This window comes from Delphinus delphis, chromosome 17 (assembly GCF_949987515.2).
Source record: "Delphinus delphis chromosome 17, mDelDel1.2, whole genome shotgun sequence".
Lineage (NCBI taxonomy): Eukaryota > Metazoa > Chordata > Mammalia > Artiodactyla > Delphinidae > Delphinus > Delphinus delphis.
Window position 1 is genome coordinate 24660970 of NC_082699.1, and position 19133 is coordinate 24680102.

The window sequence follows — 19133 nt, forward strand, 5'->3', positions numbered from 1 at the left end:
ATGGGAATTAGCTAGCAAGTAATGGAAGACAAGACAGGGATTAAGATGGAAGTGTTTGGGGCCAAGCGAAAAAGGGCACAATGGAGGGAAAGGGTCAGTCCCAGCAAAACATCCATGTCATTGTTTCAGATGTAAGTTTTCTAGCTGGTACATGTACCATGAGTTTAATGAAGAGCAACCAGGATATATAGTTGCTTTTTGACAGAAAAATTGAAAAATCATTTACTGATTTTTAAACAGATGTACAATAGTTCTGTAATGCACACGCATGACCCCCTCTCCCATTTCTCTCAGCATGAGCGAGCGTACGTGCAAGCACACACACACACACACACACACACACACACACACGTGCGTGCAGCTTTCTCCAGATCAGCCAAGGGTGCTTAATCTGTGTACCAACTGCAATATTTTTCTTGACAGAAGCTGAGTGTAATAATTATTTATATATTTGTGTGGCTATCTACATATCTGTTTCTTGTCATATTCCAAAAAGGATTTAAGATGGCATATGTGAATATGTAATATGACAAGAATTTAAATTAGAAGTGAGGTGAAAGAAGAAATTAAAAACAAACCAAAGATGAGAACACAGGGAGACAGGAAAAGAATTAAAAAGCATAATACAATAATCTACACACCTGCTACCAGTGCACCATAAATGTGTCTTTCAGCTTGCCAGTGGCCAAATTTGAAGAGAAATCTAGTCAATTATATAAATCTTGTCTATAAGAGGGATTCCCACACTTTTCTGAGTACCTGAGTTACCTGAAGAGTTTATAAAACTAGAATCAGTAAGGCCCCACCAACAGAATTTCAAATTCTGCTGATCTGAGGTAAGATCATGGAATTCATAATCTTAGCACATTCCTACTTATCTCTCAGATAAAAGCAATCCAAGTTCTCAGGAGAACAATCTTTTATATGTATATATATATATAAAGATCATACAGAAATTTCTTCCAGGGAATGACAAGGAGAACCTTGAGAAATACAATGAACATTCTTACAGGGATTTAAGATGAGTTTTAGAAGCCCACAGACTGTTGTTTATAATAACCTTCAAAATAAATTTCATATAGTTATGTGAAAGTAATTACACTGAGATTTGGTAAAGAGAGGGCAAAAAAAAAAAAACCAACATTCTGCAGGAACTTTATTTTTGCCAGTTTTGCTTAACCCAGGATAGGAACTAAAAAGGATTTTATATCTACTCAATACTATTATCTTTATATGAAGTCAAAAATCAAGACTCCCTTAGTAAATATGTCAGCAAAGCATACAAGTCTCAGGGCTATGTCAGCATTGAGGTTTACCTACATTTTTTTTCTTTTTTCACAATGAAGGAAATTTACTTTATTAAAAAATCAGCTGCATCAAATGCTGTGCTAGGCCTTCAACATCCATTATCTCATTTAACTTCATAATAACCCCATTAACTAAGTATTATTATTATTCCATTTAATTTTTTTTTTTTTTTTTTTTTTTTTTGCGGTACGCGGGCCTCTCACTGTTGTGGTCTCTCCCATTGCGGAGCACAGGCCCTGGACACGCAGGCTCAGCGGCCATGGCTCACAGGCCTAGCTGCTCCGCGGCATGTGGGATCTTCCCGGACCAGGGCACGAACCCGTGTCCCCTGCATCGGCAGGCGGACTCTCAACCACTGCACCACCAGGGAAGCCCCTAAAAATTTTTAAAAGTTATTTTTATACAATTTTTAAAGGTTACTCTCCATTTATAGTTATTACAAAATATTGGCTATATTTCCCGTGTTGCACAATACATCCTTGAGCCTATCTTACACCCAATAATTGGTGCCTCCCACTCCCCCCCGTATATTGCCCCTCCCCCCCCCACTGGTATAAACTAGTTTGTTCTCTATATCTGTAAGTCTGCTTCTTTTTTGTTATCTTCACTAGTTTGTTGTATTTTTAGATTCCACATATAAGTGATATCATACAGCATTTGTCTTTCTCTGTCTGACTTATTTCACTTAGCATAATGCCCTCCAAGTCCATCCATGTTGCTGTAAATGGCAAAAGTTTATTCTTTTTTATGGCTGAATAGTATTCCATTGTATATATATACCACTTCTTCTCTATCCATTCATCTGTTGATGGACACTTCCCTATCTTGGCATTTGTAAATAATGCTTCTGTGAATGGGGTGGGGGATGCCTGTATCTTTTCAAATTAGTCTTTGGGGTTTTTTTTTGGATATATACCCAGGAGTAGAATTGCTGGATCAAATGGCAGTTCTATTTTTAGTTTTTTGAGAAACCTCAATACTGTTTTCCACTGTGGCTGCATCAATTTGCATTCCCACCAGCAGTATAGGAATGTTCCCTTTTCTCCACATCCTCCCTAACATTTGTGTTCTTTTTTTTTTTTTTTTTTTTTTTTTTTTTTTGCATGATGAGGCTTCTTTTTTATTGAAGTATAATTGCCATTTGACATTATATTCATTTCAGATGTACAATATAATAATTCAATAATTGTATACATTATGAAATGATCACCGTAATAAGTGTAGTTAATATCCGTCACCATGCATAGTTACAATTTTTTTCTTGTGATGAGAACTTTGAACGTCTACTCTCATAACAACTTTCAAATATGCAATACATAGGTACTGCACTCTTTGATGTTGGTCTTAACATTTTTTGGATCTGTTTCATCAGGCAAAAGCAACAACAAAAAAATAAGCAAATGGGACTACATAAAACTAAAAAGCTTTTGAATAAAAAACCCATTTTTTGAAAAGGCCACCTACTGAATAGGAGAATATATTTGCAAACAGTAGATTCAATAAGGGATTAATATACAACATATACAAAGAACTCATACAACTCAACATTCAGAAAAATGAACAACCTGACTAAAAAATGGGCAGAGGATCTGAATAGTCATTTTTCCAAAGAAGACATCAAAATGGCCAACAGGTACCTGAAAAGATGCTCAACATCATTAATTATTAGGGAAATGCAAATCAAAACCATGTTAGCAACTCATATCCATTAGAATGGCTATTATCAAAAAGGCAAGAAATAAGTGTTGGCAAGGATGTGGGAAAAAGGGAACCCTTGTGCATTGTTGATGGAAATGTAAATTGGTGCAGCCATATGGAAAATAGTATGGCAGTTCCTCAAAAAATTAAAAATAGAACTACCATATGATCAAGCAATTCCAATTCTGGGTGTTTATCCAGAGAAAACAAAACCCCTAATTCAAAAAGATATATGCACTCCCACATTTATTTCAGCATCATTTGTGTTCTTTTTGATGATAGCCATTCTGACAGGTGTGAGGTGGTATCTCGTTGTTTTGATTTGCATTTCCCTGATGCTTAGTGACGTTGATAATCTTTTCATGCGCATGTTGGCCATCTACATTTCCTCTTTGGAAACATGTCTATTCAGTCCTTCTACCCATTTTTTAATCAGGTTGTTTGATTTTTTGATGTTTAGTTGTACGAACTGTTTATGTATGTTGGATATTAATCCCTTATCGGTCGTATCATTTGCAGATATCTTCTCCCATTCAGTAGGTTGTCTTTTCATTTTGTCCATGGTTTCTTTTGCTGTGCAAAAGCTTTTAAGTTTAATTAGGTCCCATTTGTTTATTTTTGCTTTTATTTTCTTTACTTGAGAAGATAGATCCAAAAAAATATTGCTTCGATTTATGTCAAAGAGAGTTCTGCTTACCTTTTCCTCTAGAAGTTTTATAGTATCCGGTCTTACATTTAGGTCTTTAATCCATTTTGAGATCATTTTTGTGTATGGTGTTAGAGAATGTTCTAATCTCATTCTTTTACATGTAGCTGTTCAGTTTTCCCAGCACCACTTATTGAAAAGACCATCTATTCTCCACTGTATATTCTTGCCTCCTTTGGTTTGGAAGAAATGTTATCTAGTTATCTTCAGAATTTATTCTTGAGAAATTACATTATTCTCAGGGCTTGAATTCTTATTGAGGGAGGAAGCAGAGGGAGGGGGAAGGAAGGAAGGAAGTGAGCTCCTCCTTATTATGGAAATTTTGTGAAGACCTAAGTCTGTTTTTAGTGGAACCAAATCATCAAAGGTTCTCAATGTGGTGAAATCCTCTATACACATAAACTTTGCATGATCATGTAAAGTTTTTTTCCTTCCAATTTTGTGGCAAAAGAGACATCCATTTTATTTTCCACATCTCACATCCTGTTACCTTGAATCTGAAGTAAATCTATAAGACTCTGGGGGTGCTTTCTAAATGATTTGTTTTGTCTTGTTTTTTAAATAAATCAATAACTAGATGGGATGGTCTTTTGTTTTTCTAGGAAAGGGACAATTTGAGCTGGTTTTAGACAATTTGTTATTTGCAGGTGTGCATAAAAGTTACTGCTCTCAAACGTGGGTACAAAATGGCATAAGGGTGCTATTAGATATTGAGACCTCACTCACTTATTCAGTAAATATCTGTAGAGGACTTGGTATTTGCCAAGCACTGAGACAACTGATGAGAATACAAGAGTAACCAAGAATGCCTCCATGGTGTTTGAGGTCTTTACAGACACAAAAGAGGTAACTATAACATGGTGTGCTAAGTACGTAAATGAGGAAATGCAGAACTCTAAAGAGAGGAAACAAAACCATACTTGAGTGGTCAGGGAAGGCTTCTTGGAGGAAGTTACATGTAAGCTAAGACCTAATATGTAAGTAGAAGTTAAACATGTGAAGGTGGGTTGAGATGGGCTTCAAAATGGAAGGTGGGAGAGAATGCTATGAAACAAACAAATCCCAGCTTGTAGTGAACATTCATGAAACAGAAGAAGATAAGTTGCTAAAGATGAAAGAAATCTAGTCTGAGCTCTATATGTTATATGTGGGGCTGGGAGTGAAAAAGTTGAGAAAACAGGAGAGTCAGGCCAGATCTTGAATGGTTTTCTAATCCATACTTAGGAATTTAAACTGTATTCCAAGAAAATGAGGGAGCCATTAGGAAAAGTGGGCATATAACACTGTCTAAGTGACCCCGGCTTTGCAGGGCTGGCTTTCCACAAACTTCCTAGGAAACGTAAGCAGGGCATTAGTAAACGTTTTAATTAATGAGTCAAGTTTTTGACAGGACATTAAAATCTATTGGTAGAAAAGTGTTCGCGAATATTTCATTTTATATACGTTTATAATTAATGAACCCCTTTTTAAAGCTGAAGTTGAAAAAATAACTAAAATTAAGGCCATAGTGTACATCTAGGGTATCTATGGTTCTGCTTAAGGGAATATGAGTTGATCCACAATACAGAGTAATTCAATTTATGAAAAAAATCCCCCTGGTTTTAATACTATGTTATTAAACTCAAATACTGGCTAATAAGGCTATTTGAAGGAAAAAATCAAATATTTCAGAGATAAAAAATGCTTAACGTAAGATGATTCCCTATGTATAGTTTGCCATCTAGTGTTAATTTGTGGAAATAAAAAAGGCTGGTACAATAATTTTCAAATCTGTCTCACTCGGTGGCAGAGGGATGACTTAAAGCAACATTTCAAGTTTAAGACATCAAATTATATCATGAAACCTTCTGAGGTTTGTGGAGCTGAGGGAGTGTGTGGGCAGGTGAGTTGGCTACTTCTAAAACATCGGTTACTTCTGGGAAGCAGTACACTGGAGCAAACAGTTCCCAATTTGCGCTACCCTGAGAATCACCTGGGAAATTTTTTAAAAATACAGATGGCCAGGCCACTCTCCAGACCTAGTAAGTCAGATTCACTCCGTGAGACTCATGTCCCAGGTGATTCTAACGTATAGCCAGGGAGAGGACCACTGGGTGGTGGGTTAAGACTGTGGACTCAGCTGTATCTCTACATGAGTTCCACCACTTAGCTGTATGGCCTTGAGCAGGAAAATTGGTTTAATAACATCTATGTGCCTCAGTAAAATGAGGATAATAACCTCTCCTGGGGTTATTGTGAGAATTAAATATGATCATGAATGAAAAGCCCTTAGCATAATTTATGGTACTTTGGGCTCAACAAATGCTAACTCTTAATAACAATATTTATTATCAGGATACTTTATGAGTTATTTAAGGGAATAAACAACCTAAGGGACATAAATATATAACATGGAATACTAGAAATTAGAACGTGTGACTATGGCCTATTTCTATTCTTCTTAAACTGGAAGATTTGTGGGATTTAATGCTGATGCCTGGCACAGCCTGAGGGTCAGCCACTCCCTGAGAAGCACGTGACTTCATATTCAGTACTGACCTCAACTTTATAAGTTATTCCAAATCATTCCTAATTTCTGTTCTATTCCTATTCCTAACTGGGTTCAAAATGCCCAATTCCCTAGTAAATTTCACTTGTCCTGCTTGGGTCAGATGTCATCTCATGAATTCATCAGGGGGCAGAACCATATCACCTACAGACATGGTAACAGTAGGGACAGCCCTGTGTGTCGGGGGCAGTTCCCAGTGAAAGGGGAATCATTGTGACTTAGAGGTATCTTTACAATCATAAAAAGTGATCAGTATTACTGTAATAATACTGGACAGAAAGAATATCATCTGAAAAGTCTCAGAGGAGTCCAGTGAAGAGCAAGTGTTTGTTTGGCTGGAGTATTCAATGGGAATATTGGGGGGTGGGGAGAGGGGAATATTATGAAAAACTTGGTTTTGACAAATTGGAATGGAAGACTAGTGGAAAGGACACATCAAATATAACAGATTCCTATTTGAGAGGATGGGGTAGGGAGGGAATGTATATAGGACAGTAGCAGAAAATTATGAGCAGAAAATTAATTAGTTTGGTTAGAGACATGTTGGGCTGATAAAAGTAGAGGGCATTCAGAAGGGACCGTCCCGCAAGGAGACGGAGATGAAGGGTAAGAACTCACAAGGGCAATGCGGGCACTAAGTTAAGATCTGGATTTGGGACTCAGCAGAATGGTTGTGATAGCTGAAGTCAGGGACATGAATGAGTTTCCTGAGTGACTCGATAGAAGCGGGGACCAAGAATGGCTCTCTAATAGCACAGTATCTTCACCAGAGGAAGAAGAGTCAGCAAATAAGACTGACAAGAAGTGGATAGAGGAGAATTGACAAATGTAATTTTAAAAACACAGAGAACGGGTGAGATGAAAAACTACAGAGAGGTCAAGTAAATTAATAGCATAAAAGATCTGGCTTCTTTAAATTAGGACATCACGGGCCACTTCAAAAAGGGCAGAACCTTTGGACTGATAGAGGTGGCCAGGTGCTCCACATCCTTATCAATCCTTGGTATCATTCGGGGTTTGTTGGAACTTGATATGTAGGAGTTATTTATATACGCTGGATATACTTTGTCAGGTGTATGTATTACACTCTGTGGGTTGCCCTCTGACTGTCTGGTGTGTTTTGATGGAAGAAGTTCCTAATATTAATGTAGCCCAATTAATCAATTATTTCCTTTATGCATAATGCTTTTTGTGTCGTATTTACCAGTTCTTTGTCTACAAAGGTCAGGAAGATATTCTCCTCTGCTATCTTCTAGAAGCAAAGGGAAGCCACAGAAGGACGGCCATGCAGCATATCTAGCCAGGAACCAATCAGTCTAGAAGAAAAGGAAAAGGGTCCCAAAAGATCTATCTTCAAGAGGAAAAGAAAATAGTACTAATAGAAGAGAATACCTGATTATGGTTGAACAATGGAAAACAAAAAACACTTACAGTCCTGTGGAAAATCTGTCAACTTCAGAAAGAACAAAAAGTTGCACAGGAAAGAAAATGTCATCATAACACACTACAAGTTAGCAGTGAATAAAAGTCCTAAGTTAAACACTGAATATAAATTTAACAACAACAACAAATAATAGATATCACTATACTAGAAGAATAGAAAGGAGGAGCTAAAAGTAATTCATGGAGTTAAGAGTACAAAATCCTCATCTTCCATAATAGCAAGTTAATAGATAATTAATAAAGTCAATAAATAAAGATATAACAGAATATGTTTATCTTTTTTTTTTTAAGATGGAGGTAAATACCAAAAGAAACTACTTAAAGAGTTTGGGGAGATCAACTTAGGGGTGAGGTCGAATGGGATAGGAAAATGTTGCTTTTCCTTCTGAGCTCTGTATATTATTTGAAATTTTCAACTATGTGTATATATTAATTGGATAACAAAAGAATTAATTTTTCCAAATGAGGAAGGGTAAAGATAGGGGGTTATGAACTTGAAGCAAATAGAAACAATTTGAAATGATTATTTTTTCTTTCTTTAAACATTGTATCTTAGGCTCTAGATTAGATCTTGAAATGAAGGACAACTGAGTCAAAATGATATATATCACAGGCAAACTACTGACCCAGACATTGTAAATCATTTCTAGGAATAGCTAGTAATTCATACTGAATCCAAAGAACACTTCACACATAAGTACATGATAGAATGAGCTCATTTTTTATTTTAAAAAGGAGGGGTGTTCAAGTGTGTATATTTTATATGTGTGTGTGTGTGTACACTTGGGAAGACTATAAACCCTGACTATAACATATATATACTTTTTAGTTAAAATTTTATTTATGATCATATTCTTAATCACAATATATTTAATTGCAAAACAACCTGTCTTAGAATACTACAGTATGAGATGCATTTGACCAACAGTACAAATACAGTAATTATAATACTCAAATCTTAGGTTCATAGATATTTAATGTATTAGATGTGCACGACAATTAAAAAAAAAAACAATCCTGTCTTGAAAACTTTATAGAAGCACTTCTCTTTTCATCAAATATAAGGCTCACATGAGCCTATAACAAAACTTAATACTGTTCATGTGTCAAAGGACAAGGCTAAGCAATAAGTTATTCTTTTAAAAGTATCTATGAACCAGAACAATTTTCTTTTTGAGTTTGAGAAGCCAAAGACTATTAAGGAATATTTTAAGGCTGAATAGAATCAACAAAGGTAAATAAGGAGATTGGGAAGAAAGAAATAGTTCAATATTAACAAAGCAGTATATCTGCCAGGTTCCTGTGCTCAGCCAGATCATCTTGAAAACATGAATTTTGAGTTTAGTAAAGTGTCATACAGTATCTAGTTACATCAGATACCTGATGGAAGTGCTTTTCTGAAACTGTTTCTTCTCTTTTATATATGGACTTTAAAGAAATCCAAACAAATACTGCAATGCAGTGTTTTGAAAAACATATAAACTGCAGAAATGCCCACAATAACAAATGATATCAGGAGGTACAGTAACTGAAATATATCAGGACGTATAGGTACAGTTAATTGAAATGGCATGGTAATGTGAAATGTTAAAAGGAATGGTAATGTGAAATATAAAAAGGATGACTAGATAATTTCTACTTCCAAACTAGATAATTTCTACTTCCATTCTGAAGTAAAATTACAGAACGATGAGCTCATTACTTTATGTAGCAACTAGGAATTGCTACCGTTAAAATATTAATTCTTTCAATGCTTATTTTTGGATTGCCTACTATTTAACAGGTACCATGTTTGGTGCTACACTGATTAATAAAACACGGTTCTCTGCAAAGAAAGAAACCTTGGTCTAGGAAGTACTCATTATATACTTCTTACAAATTTAGTTAAGTATGGCTTTTGGAACTAAAGAAAAAAAATTTTCCAAAAAGTTAACTTTCTAATTAAGAATGCATATGCACATAAATAGTTAAGTCAAGGTTTCAGAGGCTCATAAATACTTAGAAACTCTAAATTGCTAATTGACTATTTCAGTTGATGTGATACCTGTCTCATCAACTGCCTGCATATTTTTCCCAAAGTACATTCTTAACACGCAAAAATTTTTAAAACAATGCAACAAACATTTCAGCCATTCTTGCATACCTACTCTTAGTAAAATACAGAACAAGTTGCAATTTTTAATCTGGACATCGACGACAATTTAAACCAATCATATTATTCAAGTGAAACAGATGTCCTGAATTTTGTAACACCATCAGCAAACCTGGAGAGATGCAACTGTGATTGAATGTGTGAAGCTGTTAGAATTAATCTTCATCATCTCTTTGAAGAGGTATTATCTGAATTTCTTTGGCTATCCTTTCTCCTAATGTCTTATTGTTTGAAGCAATTATTCTTCGTGACATCAAATCAAATGGTCCACCTAAAATCAAATATGGAACATGGTTATATCCTGTACAAAAGTAATTCCTATAAAACTTGCATAACAATATGTACTATGGTCAATCATAACATTTTAATACTTTCGACTATCTTTAAAAAGATCTATGCTGTCACATAACCATAATGTTTAAGCTTTGATAATACATAAATGGGTTTCTAAGCACCTTCTTTTAGTAAATACCAGTTGTGGAGGGAACTGGTATCTCAATCACACTAGTCTGGAAAATGTCATCTTTTCTCTATTTCACCTTTTGTGTGTTCTATTTCTTCTTTTTATTACTCTTATTACCTCTTTAATGTTTGGGAATCTATGGACAGAAAGTCTGACTCCAATGCATTTTCACACCACTCTCCTTCCCATTTCCTTAATACTTTGCTGCCTTTCTCCCAGGCCACTGATGAATTATTTTAACCCAGGTTTACTCTTTTAAAAATCTCACCACCAGCACAGAGGAAATACGTAGCCCCTCTAGGCTCAAGGCAGAAAGTGATGGTGGAGGAAGTCCATGTTCAACCACCACCATGGTCACCATTCAGAGAACTCTTGGTACAATTCTCAGATTCAGTGACCTTCTTGACTTTTTCTATAGCCTCTCAAGAGTTCCTGATACTCATACTTGAAGAGGCTAAGCCATTTATCATTATTAATCCCATGTTACCATTAGCTTCTTATCCTTGCCTCTATCTCGCAATGTTTGTTATTTTGATTGTGTAGAAAATTACTGGCTTTTTTTGCCTTAAGAGCTGAGGTATAACATGTAACAAACATTAAAGGAAAAAAGCCATATATAGAGGAAGGTCCAACAGATATGGAAAGAAAAATGCTTTACTGTCCCATAATTTTACCTGTTACATCCAAGAGTACTCCACCCGCTTCAGTCACAATAACACCAGCACCTGCTACATCCCAGCAGTGAATTCCCATTTCATAATATGCATCTGCAACTCCAGCTGCCACAAGGCACATATTAAGAGCTGCTGTTCCAACACCTCGGATCCTAACAAATAACATTTTAAAAATAAGATAGAAAAAGAAATTATTTCAAATAAGGCATTCCTCCTTAACTTCAGTTTCTTTTAAGTGTTGCCTGATGCAACAGTCATGATGCACTATATAAATGACAAAACTAATCCTTATGAAGCAATCATTTGTAACATAAACTTTAAAACAAGGATATTTTGGGGAAAAAAACTGAAGAAAATGCTATAATTCTACTATCATGGTATGCATGTATATTCATCGTGGTCTAAACCCAGGGACAATAGCCCCACAATACAAGTAGTTTATAGAAGGGTGAAAATGTACTCCCGGTCATCCCCAACTGCATGGGCATCAGTACGCGTGACCAAAGAGATAACAGCACTGGTGGGCTCTGCTTAGATCTAGCCCTGCCTGGAAAGATTATTTCAGGTTTGCCTTCTCACAGTAGCTTTTCCTTGGAAATATATCAAGTTAAGGTAAGTACAGACATTACTTTATTAGCCATTATAATAATAACTGATTCAGGAAAGAATCATCAATAAACGCTAGGGCTTCCCTGGTGGCGCAGTGGTTGGGAGTCTGCCTGCCGATGCGGGGGACGAGGGTTCGTGCCCCGGTCCGGGAAGATCCCACATGCCGCGGAGCGGCTGGACCCGTGAGCCATGGCCGCTGAGCCTGCGCGTCCGGAGCCTGTGCTCCGCAACGGTAGAGGCCACAGCAGTGTGAGGCCCGCGTACCGCAAAATAAATAAATAAATAAATAAATAAATAAAATAAATAAAAAATAAACGCTAAAATGAGTGGATGACTGATATTTACATATCAAAGTATCTCCCTATGAGATACACAATAATTACAATGGGAAAGATAGCAAGATCATTACCAAGTGATCAAAGTTAATATTCAATAATGGGACAAAAAGGTACCATGTGCCTCCTGATATAATGCACTGAGAAGGAAATAACAGTACTTCTGTAGCATTCCTGCCCCAAATGCATAACCCAAATCTAATCATGAGGAAACCCAACAAATTCAAATCAAAAGGCATACTATAAAATAATTACCCTATGTTTTTCAAAAATGTCAAGGTCATAAAAGATAGACTAAGCAACTGTTCCAGGTTAAAAGAAATTGATGAGAAATGGCACCTAAATGCAGTGTATGATCCTGGATTGGATCTTGGATTAGAATTCTTTCAAAATATGAAGTAAGTCACTATATTAGATAATGTATCAAACTTAATTTCCTGATTTTAGTAATTGTGGTTATGTTAAAGAATGTCCCTTTTATCAAAAATATACACACTGAAATGTTTAAGAAAAAGAGGTCATCATGTCTGTAAGTTACTACTTTCAAATGGGTTTTACTCAAGCTTCTTTTTTAGTTGTTTAAACCTCTGAAAATAAAGCAGTCAGGTCTGTTCACTGAGTTCCTTCACTATTTATTTTTAAAGAAATAAGGGGATTCCACATATGAGTGATATCATATGATATGTGGAATCTAATTTTTAAAAATGAAACAAATGAACTTACTTACAAAACAGAAACAGACTTACAGATATAGAAAACAAGCCATGGTTACCAAAGGGGAGACACAGTGGGAAGGGATAAATCAGGAGCTTGGGATGAACATACACACACTGGGATGAACATACACACACTACTATATGTAAGACAGATAACCAACAAGGACCTACTGTACAGCACAGGAAACTCTACTCAATATTCTGGGATAACCTATATGAAAAAAGAATCTAAAAGAGGATGAATATATGTATATGTATAACTGAATCACTTTGCTGTACACCTGAACTAACAAAACACTGTAAATTAACTATACCCTAATAAAATTAAAATAAAAAAAAGAAATAATGGGAAATTGATGACTAATGTGGTATTTGTTTAGTTTCTTAAAAATAAAAAAAGTACTGCACCTGAGTACATCCTTCATGCCAAAGCAATTTTTCTTTTTTAAAAAGGATCAGAATTACATGATGCCTTGATTTCAAATATATTTTACTGCCTATATTCTTACTATATATCAAATTTAAGAAAGAACTAGCAACCTCAATAAACTTCCATAGGTGTTTGACTGCTTTCCAAATATATAAACCCAAATTAACTTTAGTGGCTTTTTTTAGTTTATAAATAATGGTGTATTTTCCTCCTCTTCTCAAGGGTATGTGATAGTTCACATCTCATGTCATAGAAAGAAAATACCAAGATCGCTCACAAATTATCTCTTGGTATTCTATTCAAACATAGAACCCTAGGCTGGAAGAACAATGCTATATAGGCAGTTCTTCCAGCACAGCATATAGGGTATGCTTCTGTCTACTTTTGATGTGTATCAATGGCTCTCAGTCAAGAGGTCTTTTGATCAGAAAGCATATTCTTTTATGGACAAATATTACTAAATATTATTAATTACCAAATAATTGAGGCTGTGGTCTAGATTTTGCATATGTGTACTGAATTCTATGTTTGTCTGATCCTCCTATACAGCTAGGATGGTATAGAGTAAAAAAGACTATCTTCAGAATCACAAAGATTTGAGTTTGCTCCCCTACTCAGTTGCTTAAAAACTATAATTTTGAAAAAGTTTCTTCTTCAAATTTTAGCTTTCTTGTCATCAAAATGGAAATACCAACTTACCTTGGCTACGGCTGCAATGATTAGAAACAACAGACGTAAAGCACCTAGCAGAGGGCCTAGCATATAAAAGAGCCTCAAAAAATAGTAGCTATACTTATGAAGAAATTATTCCCTAAAGCATGATACCAGAAAACATCATTAAAGTAAACAAATACAGTGCATTTCATTAAACAAATCCCCAAAAATTACACAAAGGAAATTGACCCATAATGATTTACTTTGCCTCATAAATGTCATTTATAATTAATATATAATTATACTTCAATTTAAAATAAAAGGAGGTGGTATCTCTTGGGACAAAGTAAAGGAAAAGCAGGAGCTAAGAGTGAAAAAATTAAAGATCCTGAGAAATGAAAGAGAAACAAGAAATGCCAATCCTCACCTCCCACCACCACTTAGCAGAAATTCATAACAGAACCTATACAGAAGGGTAGAACTGACAGGATAAGGAGCTCTGAAACCAGGAACCCAGATCGCAAAGTGAACAGAGATAGAAAAAGCAGACACATCCACACAAATCTACTGTGAAACATCAGACATTGCTAATAAAAGTGTTTGGGGTTTTTTTGACTCATCAAGTGTCTCTGCAAAAAATTAAGCACAGAAATGAACAAAACAAAATAAAACAAGGAAAAAATAAAACAAGAGATGACTGAACTCAGAAAAGAAGTGGGACAAAAAAGACAAAATTCTATCAGAAAAGAAGACTAAATCGCAAGGTCCCCTAAAGAGAACAGATGCAAATGAAAACTTAATAAAGGGCAGTGAGGAAAAGCGATAAAAGAAAGAAGTAAAATGGGTCAGAGAGAAAGTGGCTGCAAGGGAAGAAACAAAGAAGATTTAATGTTCCTGCTGGTGTCTCTGAAGAAGAAAATGAAAACAGCAGAAGTGAACTAATACTTAAAACTAAAACTCAAGAAAACTTTCCAGAAAAAAAAAAAAAAAAAGATATGAATCTACCTGTTATAGGGAGAAAACATCCCAGAATGAGCAATTCCAAGATATACCATTATAAAAGTGTCAGCCATGGAAGATTAAAAGAAAAAAATTTTTCTCAGAGCCTCCAAGTAAAAAATGAAATAATTTAAAAGCCAAGAAGATTAAATTGGCATCAGATTTCTCATAACGTACAAAGCAAGGCAACAGTATAATAGCATTTTTTTTTAAATTTGGGTTTTTTATTTATTTACTTATTTTAGTTTTGGCTGTGTTGGGTCTTCATTGCCACGCACGGGCTTCCTCTAGTTGCAGCGAGCGGGGCTACTCTTCATTGCGGTACGCAGGCTTCTCATTGCGGTGGCTTCTCTTGTTGCGGAGCAGGGGCTCCAGGCACGCGGGCTTCAGTAGTTGTGGCATACGGGCTTAGTTGCTCCACGGCATGTGGGATCTTCCTGGATCAGGGCTCAAACCCGTGTCCCCTGCAATGGCAGGCAGATTCTTAACCACTGCGCCACCAGGGAAGCCCTGTAATAGCATTTTTAAGAAATGTACTTCAGGACTTCCCTGGTGGCGCAGTGGTTAAGCATCCGTCTGCCAACGCAGGGGACATGGGTTCGATCCATGGTCCGGGAAGATCCACATGCCTTGGAGCAACTAAGCCTGTGCACCACAACTACTGAGCCTGCGCTCTAGAGCTCACGTGCCACAACTACTGAAGCCCGTGCACCTAGAGCCCGTGCTCTGCAACAAGAGAAGCCACCACAGTGAGAAGCTCACACACCGCAATGAAGAGTAGCCCCCACTCACCGCAACTAGAGAAAACCCACGAAGCAAAACGTAAGTAAATAAAAAAATAATAAATTTCTAAAAATAAAAGAAAAAAAAGAAATGTACTTTATACTTTCTTTCACTAAAGATGTTCTATCCAGCCAAGCTGTCTTTCACGTTTCAAGACCATAGAAAAACAGTTTGGAATGTGCCAGACCTCATGGAATACTGTGTACATGTGCCCTTCTCAAGGAATCTACTAAGAGATGAGCTTCATCTAATCTAAAGGTGATTGGTGTTAAATCAAAAACAAACAGAGACCAGTCTTGAAAATTCCCTGAGCAGACAAAACCAGTTTAGTCATGCAAACAAAGCTTAATTTAGCATATTTTGCAAAACTAACTCAACCTGGGTCATTTCTTGCTTATGCTTCTGGAAATGACAAGCAAAACTTAAGTTGTTTCTCAAGGCTGATATGAGGTAACCACTAATCAATTCCCTACCATTTAAAAAAACTCTATTATAGCCAATCACTGTGAAGAATAAATAGTCACTGCTTTCTCACTTTATAAGCTGCTTTATAACAATATATGCCTGAGCCTCATTTCATGTTTTGGTCAGGGTGTTCCTGGTTTGCAAACTGTCTTTTTGGTGTGTGCACAATAAACTTTTACTAATTATACTTCAGTGATTCGCTGGTTTTAATTCTGTTATTTATGAACTTTTGACACCAGGAAAACTTCATGGAAGGACTGTGAGCATTTTATAAAGTCAAAAACTAAGACCACAGGATGGGACCGTGGGTGAAAGAATATGTAATAATAATACGTCTGACAAAGTAGAAAGAATGCAACTTAAAAAACTGGATGAAAAGGGTGAGAAAAAGGGGAAAGTAGAGTAAAATCAGTGAATGTCATATAGGTAACAGGCGGAAGCCAAAACGTTCTGGAGCCTTTACAGAGAGTAAATGGTCAAGTAAGAAAAGAGAATATTAAGAGCATTATAAAGAGTTTTAATATAAAAGAAACCCACAAGAATAAAATTGAACCTTTCACAAATTTCTATTTCTAAAAAGAAAAAAGGCAGAGGGGATACACCAAATAAATACAGTAACTATAACATAATATACAAAGTAATTACAATGTAAGATAATACAACAGAATTGAGACCAAACAAAACGGTCATATCAATAAATGAGCAAGCCTACCTTTTTTATGGAAAGAAAAAAGATTTTCAAATTGATTATAAAGCAAAACTCCACTCTATGATGTATTCAAGAGATGCACTTAAAACTCAGTGATTCAAAAGGACTAAAAATAAGAGTGGACAAAGATTTACCAGGCACAATTCTGATGTCAAAGCAGATTTCAAGTTCAAACATCAAAGTACAATACAGAATGTACTTTTGTTTCAGTGCATATGTAAGTTCCACAAAAATTGATCATATACAGGGCACAAGGAAAACATAAAGTTCCATAATATATATTTATTACAATGTAATAAAACTACAAATTAAAAATGAAATTAAAAAAGCAAAAAAAGTCATTTCCTCGTGGAAATTTAAGAACACAACTCTTGGGTGAAAAGGGAAATACAAACAGAAGTAACAAATTTTGTGAAAATTAATTGAAAGGAAAACACATCAGAATCTATGGGATACATTTAAAGCAGTAATCAGATAAAAATTCATAGCCTAAATACTTATATCAATAAAAATCAAAGCATAAAAATAAATTCTCTACTTAAAAAGGAAAAATAAAGGAAACAACAAAATGAACAAAAAGAAAGCACAATGATGAAAATAATAAAGCAGAGGAGAAAAACAGTAGACCAGATTAATAAGCAAAATCCTGGTTCTTTGAAAAAACATAAAATAGACAAACCACCAAGTAACTTAATCAAGACTTTTTAAAAAGAAGAAAGCACAAATATACAAAATAAGAAATGATAAGGGGGAAATAACTACTGATACAGAGAGGCCAGAAATAAACTATAAGATTCTACCTTGTATACCTCCATGCAAATAACTTGAAAACTTAGAGGAAGTGGGTAATTACTTAGGCTGTGGAAATGTTCTGGATTAAAGGTGGCTAAAGAGACATGGCAACTAAACATAATACTGACACTAGACTGAATCTTGCACTGGAGGAACAAAAATGCTATAAAAGACATTATTAGATCAACTGACAAAGCTATATATGTATGGATGGTAGACTAGATAAAGAGCAAATTCATGAAGTCAATAATTGTACTGTGGTTATGGAAGAGAGTATCCTTATTCTTAGGAAATAACAAACTGAAGTATTTAGGGGTAAAGAGCCATGATCTAAATAATTTACCATGAAATAGTTCAGGGAAAGAAAGGAGTATACACAAACACACACACACACACATACACAGAGAGAGAGAGAGAGACAGACAGACACAGAGAAAAGAAGGAATGATAAAATGATAAAGCAAACGGGGTACAATGTTAACAATAGGTGAATCTGGATAAAGTGTATACTCCTGTTTCTTGTAGTTTTTTATTTCCGAAAATTTTGTTAAATTTGAAATTATTTTCAAATAAAAGTTTTAAAAATTACATTATAAAATTAGAATTACGGTACTGATCCCATGTCTATTAATTAAAAATTTCATTTCTAAAGAAAAATTCATTCCTTAGAATGTCAAATTATCTATAATGTTAACATAGAATGTTCAAATTTTGGGAAAAAGTGAAAAGAGCTTACCCATGGATGGGAAGGCAAAGAAGCCTTTCCATATTAGAAAGAATAATTCTCACAGTCTCTGGTGTTCTGGAAGAGCCCAACTCTGTCACCAAGAGTGATTTGGTAACATCTAAAAGAAAATGTTTTAAATAATCATTAGAGTTTATTAAAAAGAATTCTGATAAAAAATTTGACACTTGTAACTCAGAACAAATTGGACATTTTTATTCCTCTTTCCAGTTGTATCATATCTGTTTCTTTCTAAGGCTTTAAATATTAAAATACTTATCAATTTATTATCTTTTAGTTATTTTATCATCATTTTTATAATCATCAAAAAGAGTCTAGCTCCTTACACCACCCCCCCAAAAGTACAGAATATAACCAATCTGCCTGCATGCATGACACATTTAGTGGGAAACGAGCAAACGCCTTACATATTTTTTTTTAAAGTGGAATCTAGGGGGCTTCCCTGGTGGCGCAGTGGTTGAGAGTCCGCCTGCCAATGCAGGGGACATGGGCTCGTGCCCCGGTCCGGGAAGATTCCACATGCCACGGAGCGGCTAGGCCCATGAGCCATGGACGCTGAGCCTGCGCGTCTGGAGCCTGTGCTCCGCAACGGGAGAGGCCACAACAGTGAGAGACCCGCGTACCGCAAAAAAAAAAAAAAAAAAAAAAAAAAAAAGTGGAATCTAGAAATTAAATAATTTATATATAGATTTGAAAAAGACAAAAATTAAAATTAAATGGTAGCACTGTTGGCAGGAATGTAAAGTGGTGCAGCCATTATGGAAAACAGTATGGAGGTTCCTCAAAAAACTAAAAATGGAGTTGCTGTATGATCCAGCAATCCCACTTCTGGGCATATATCCAGATAAAACTATAATTTGAAAAGATACATGCATCCCTATGTTCATGGCAGCACTATTTACAA

General features: G+C 35.5%; 1 protein-coding gene across 3 annotated transcripts in view; it reads right to left on the reverse strand.

Moving 5' to 3' along the window:
• Positions 1-8401: 8401 nt before the first annotated feature.
• The window catches only part of IMPA1 (inositol monophosphatase 1), a 28636-nt gene continuing 17904 nt past the window's right edge, over positions 8402-19133 (reverse strand). For all 3 annotated transcript variants that reach the window (XM_059994826.1, XM_059994824.1, XM_059994825.1), the window contains 3 exons: positions 18221-18329; positions 10993-11144; positions 8402-10126 (listed from right to left, as the gene is read on the reverse strand). In XM_059994826.1, the coding sequence (XP_059850809.1) occupies positions 10011-10126; positions 10993-11144; positions 18221-18329 (377 nt within the window). In that variant the 3' untranslated portion in view covers positions 8402-10010. The remainder of the gene's footprint in view (positions 10127-10992; positions 11145-18220; positions 18330-19133) is intronic.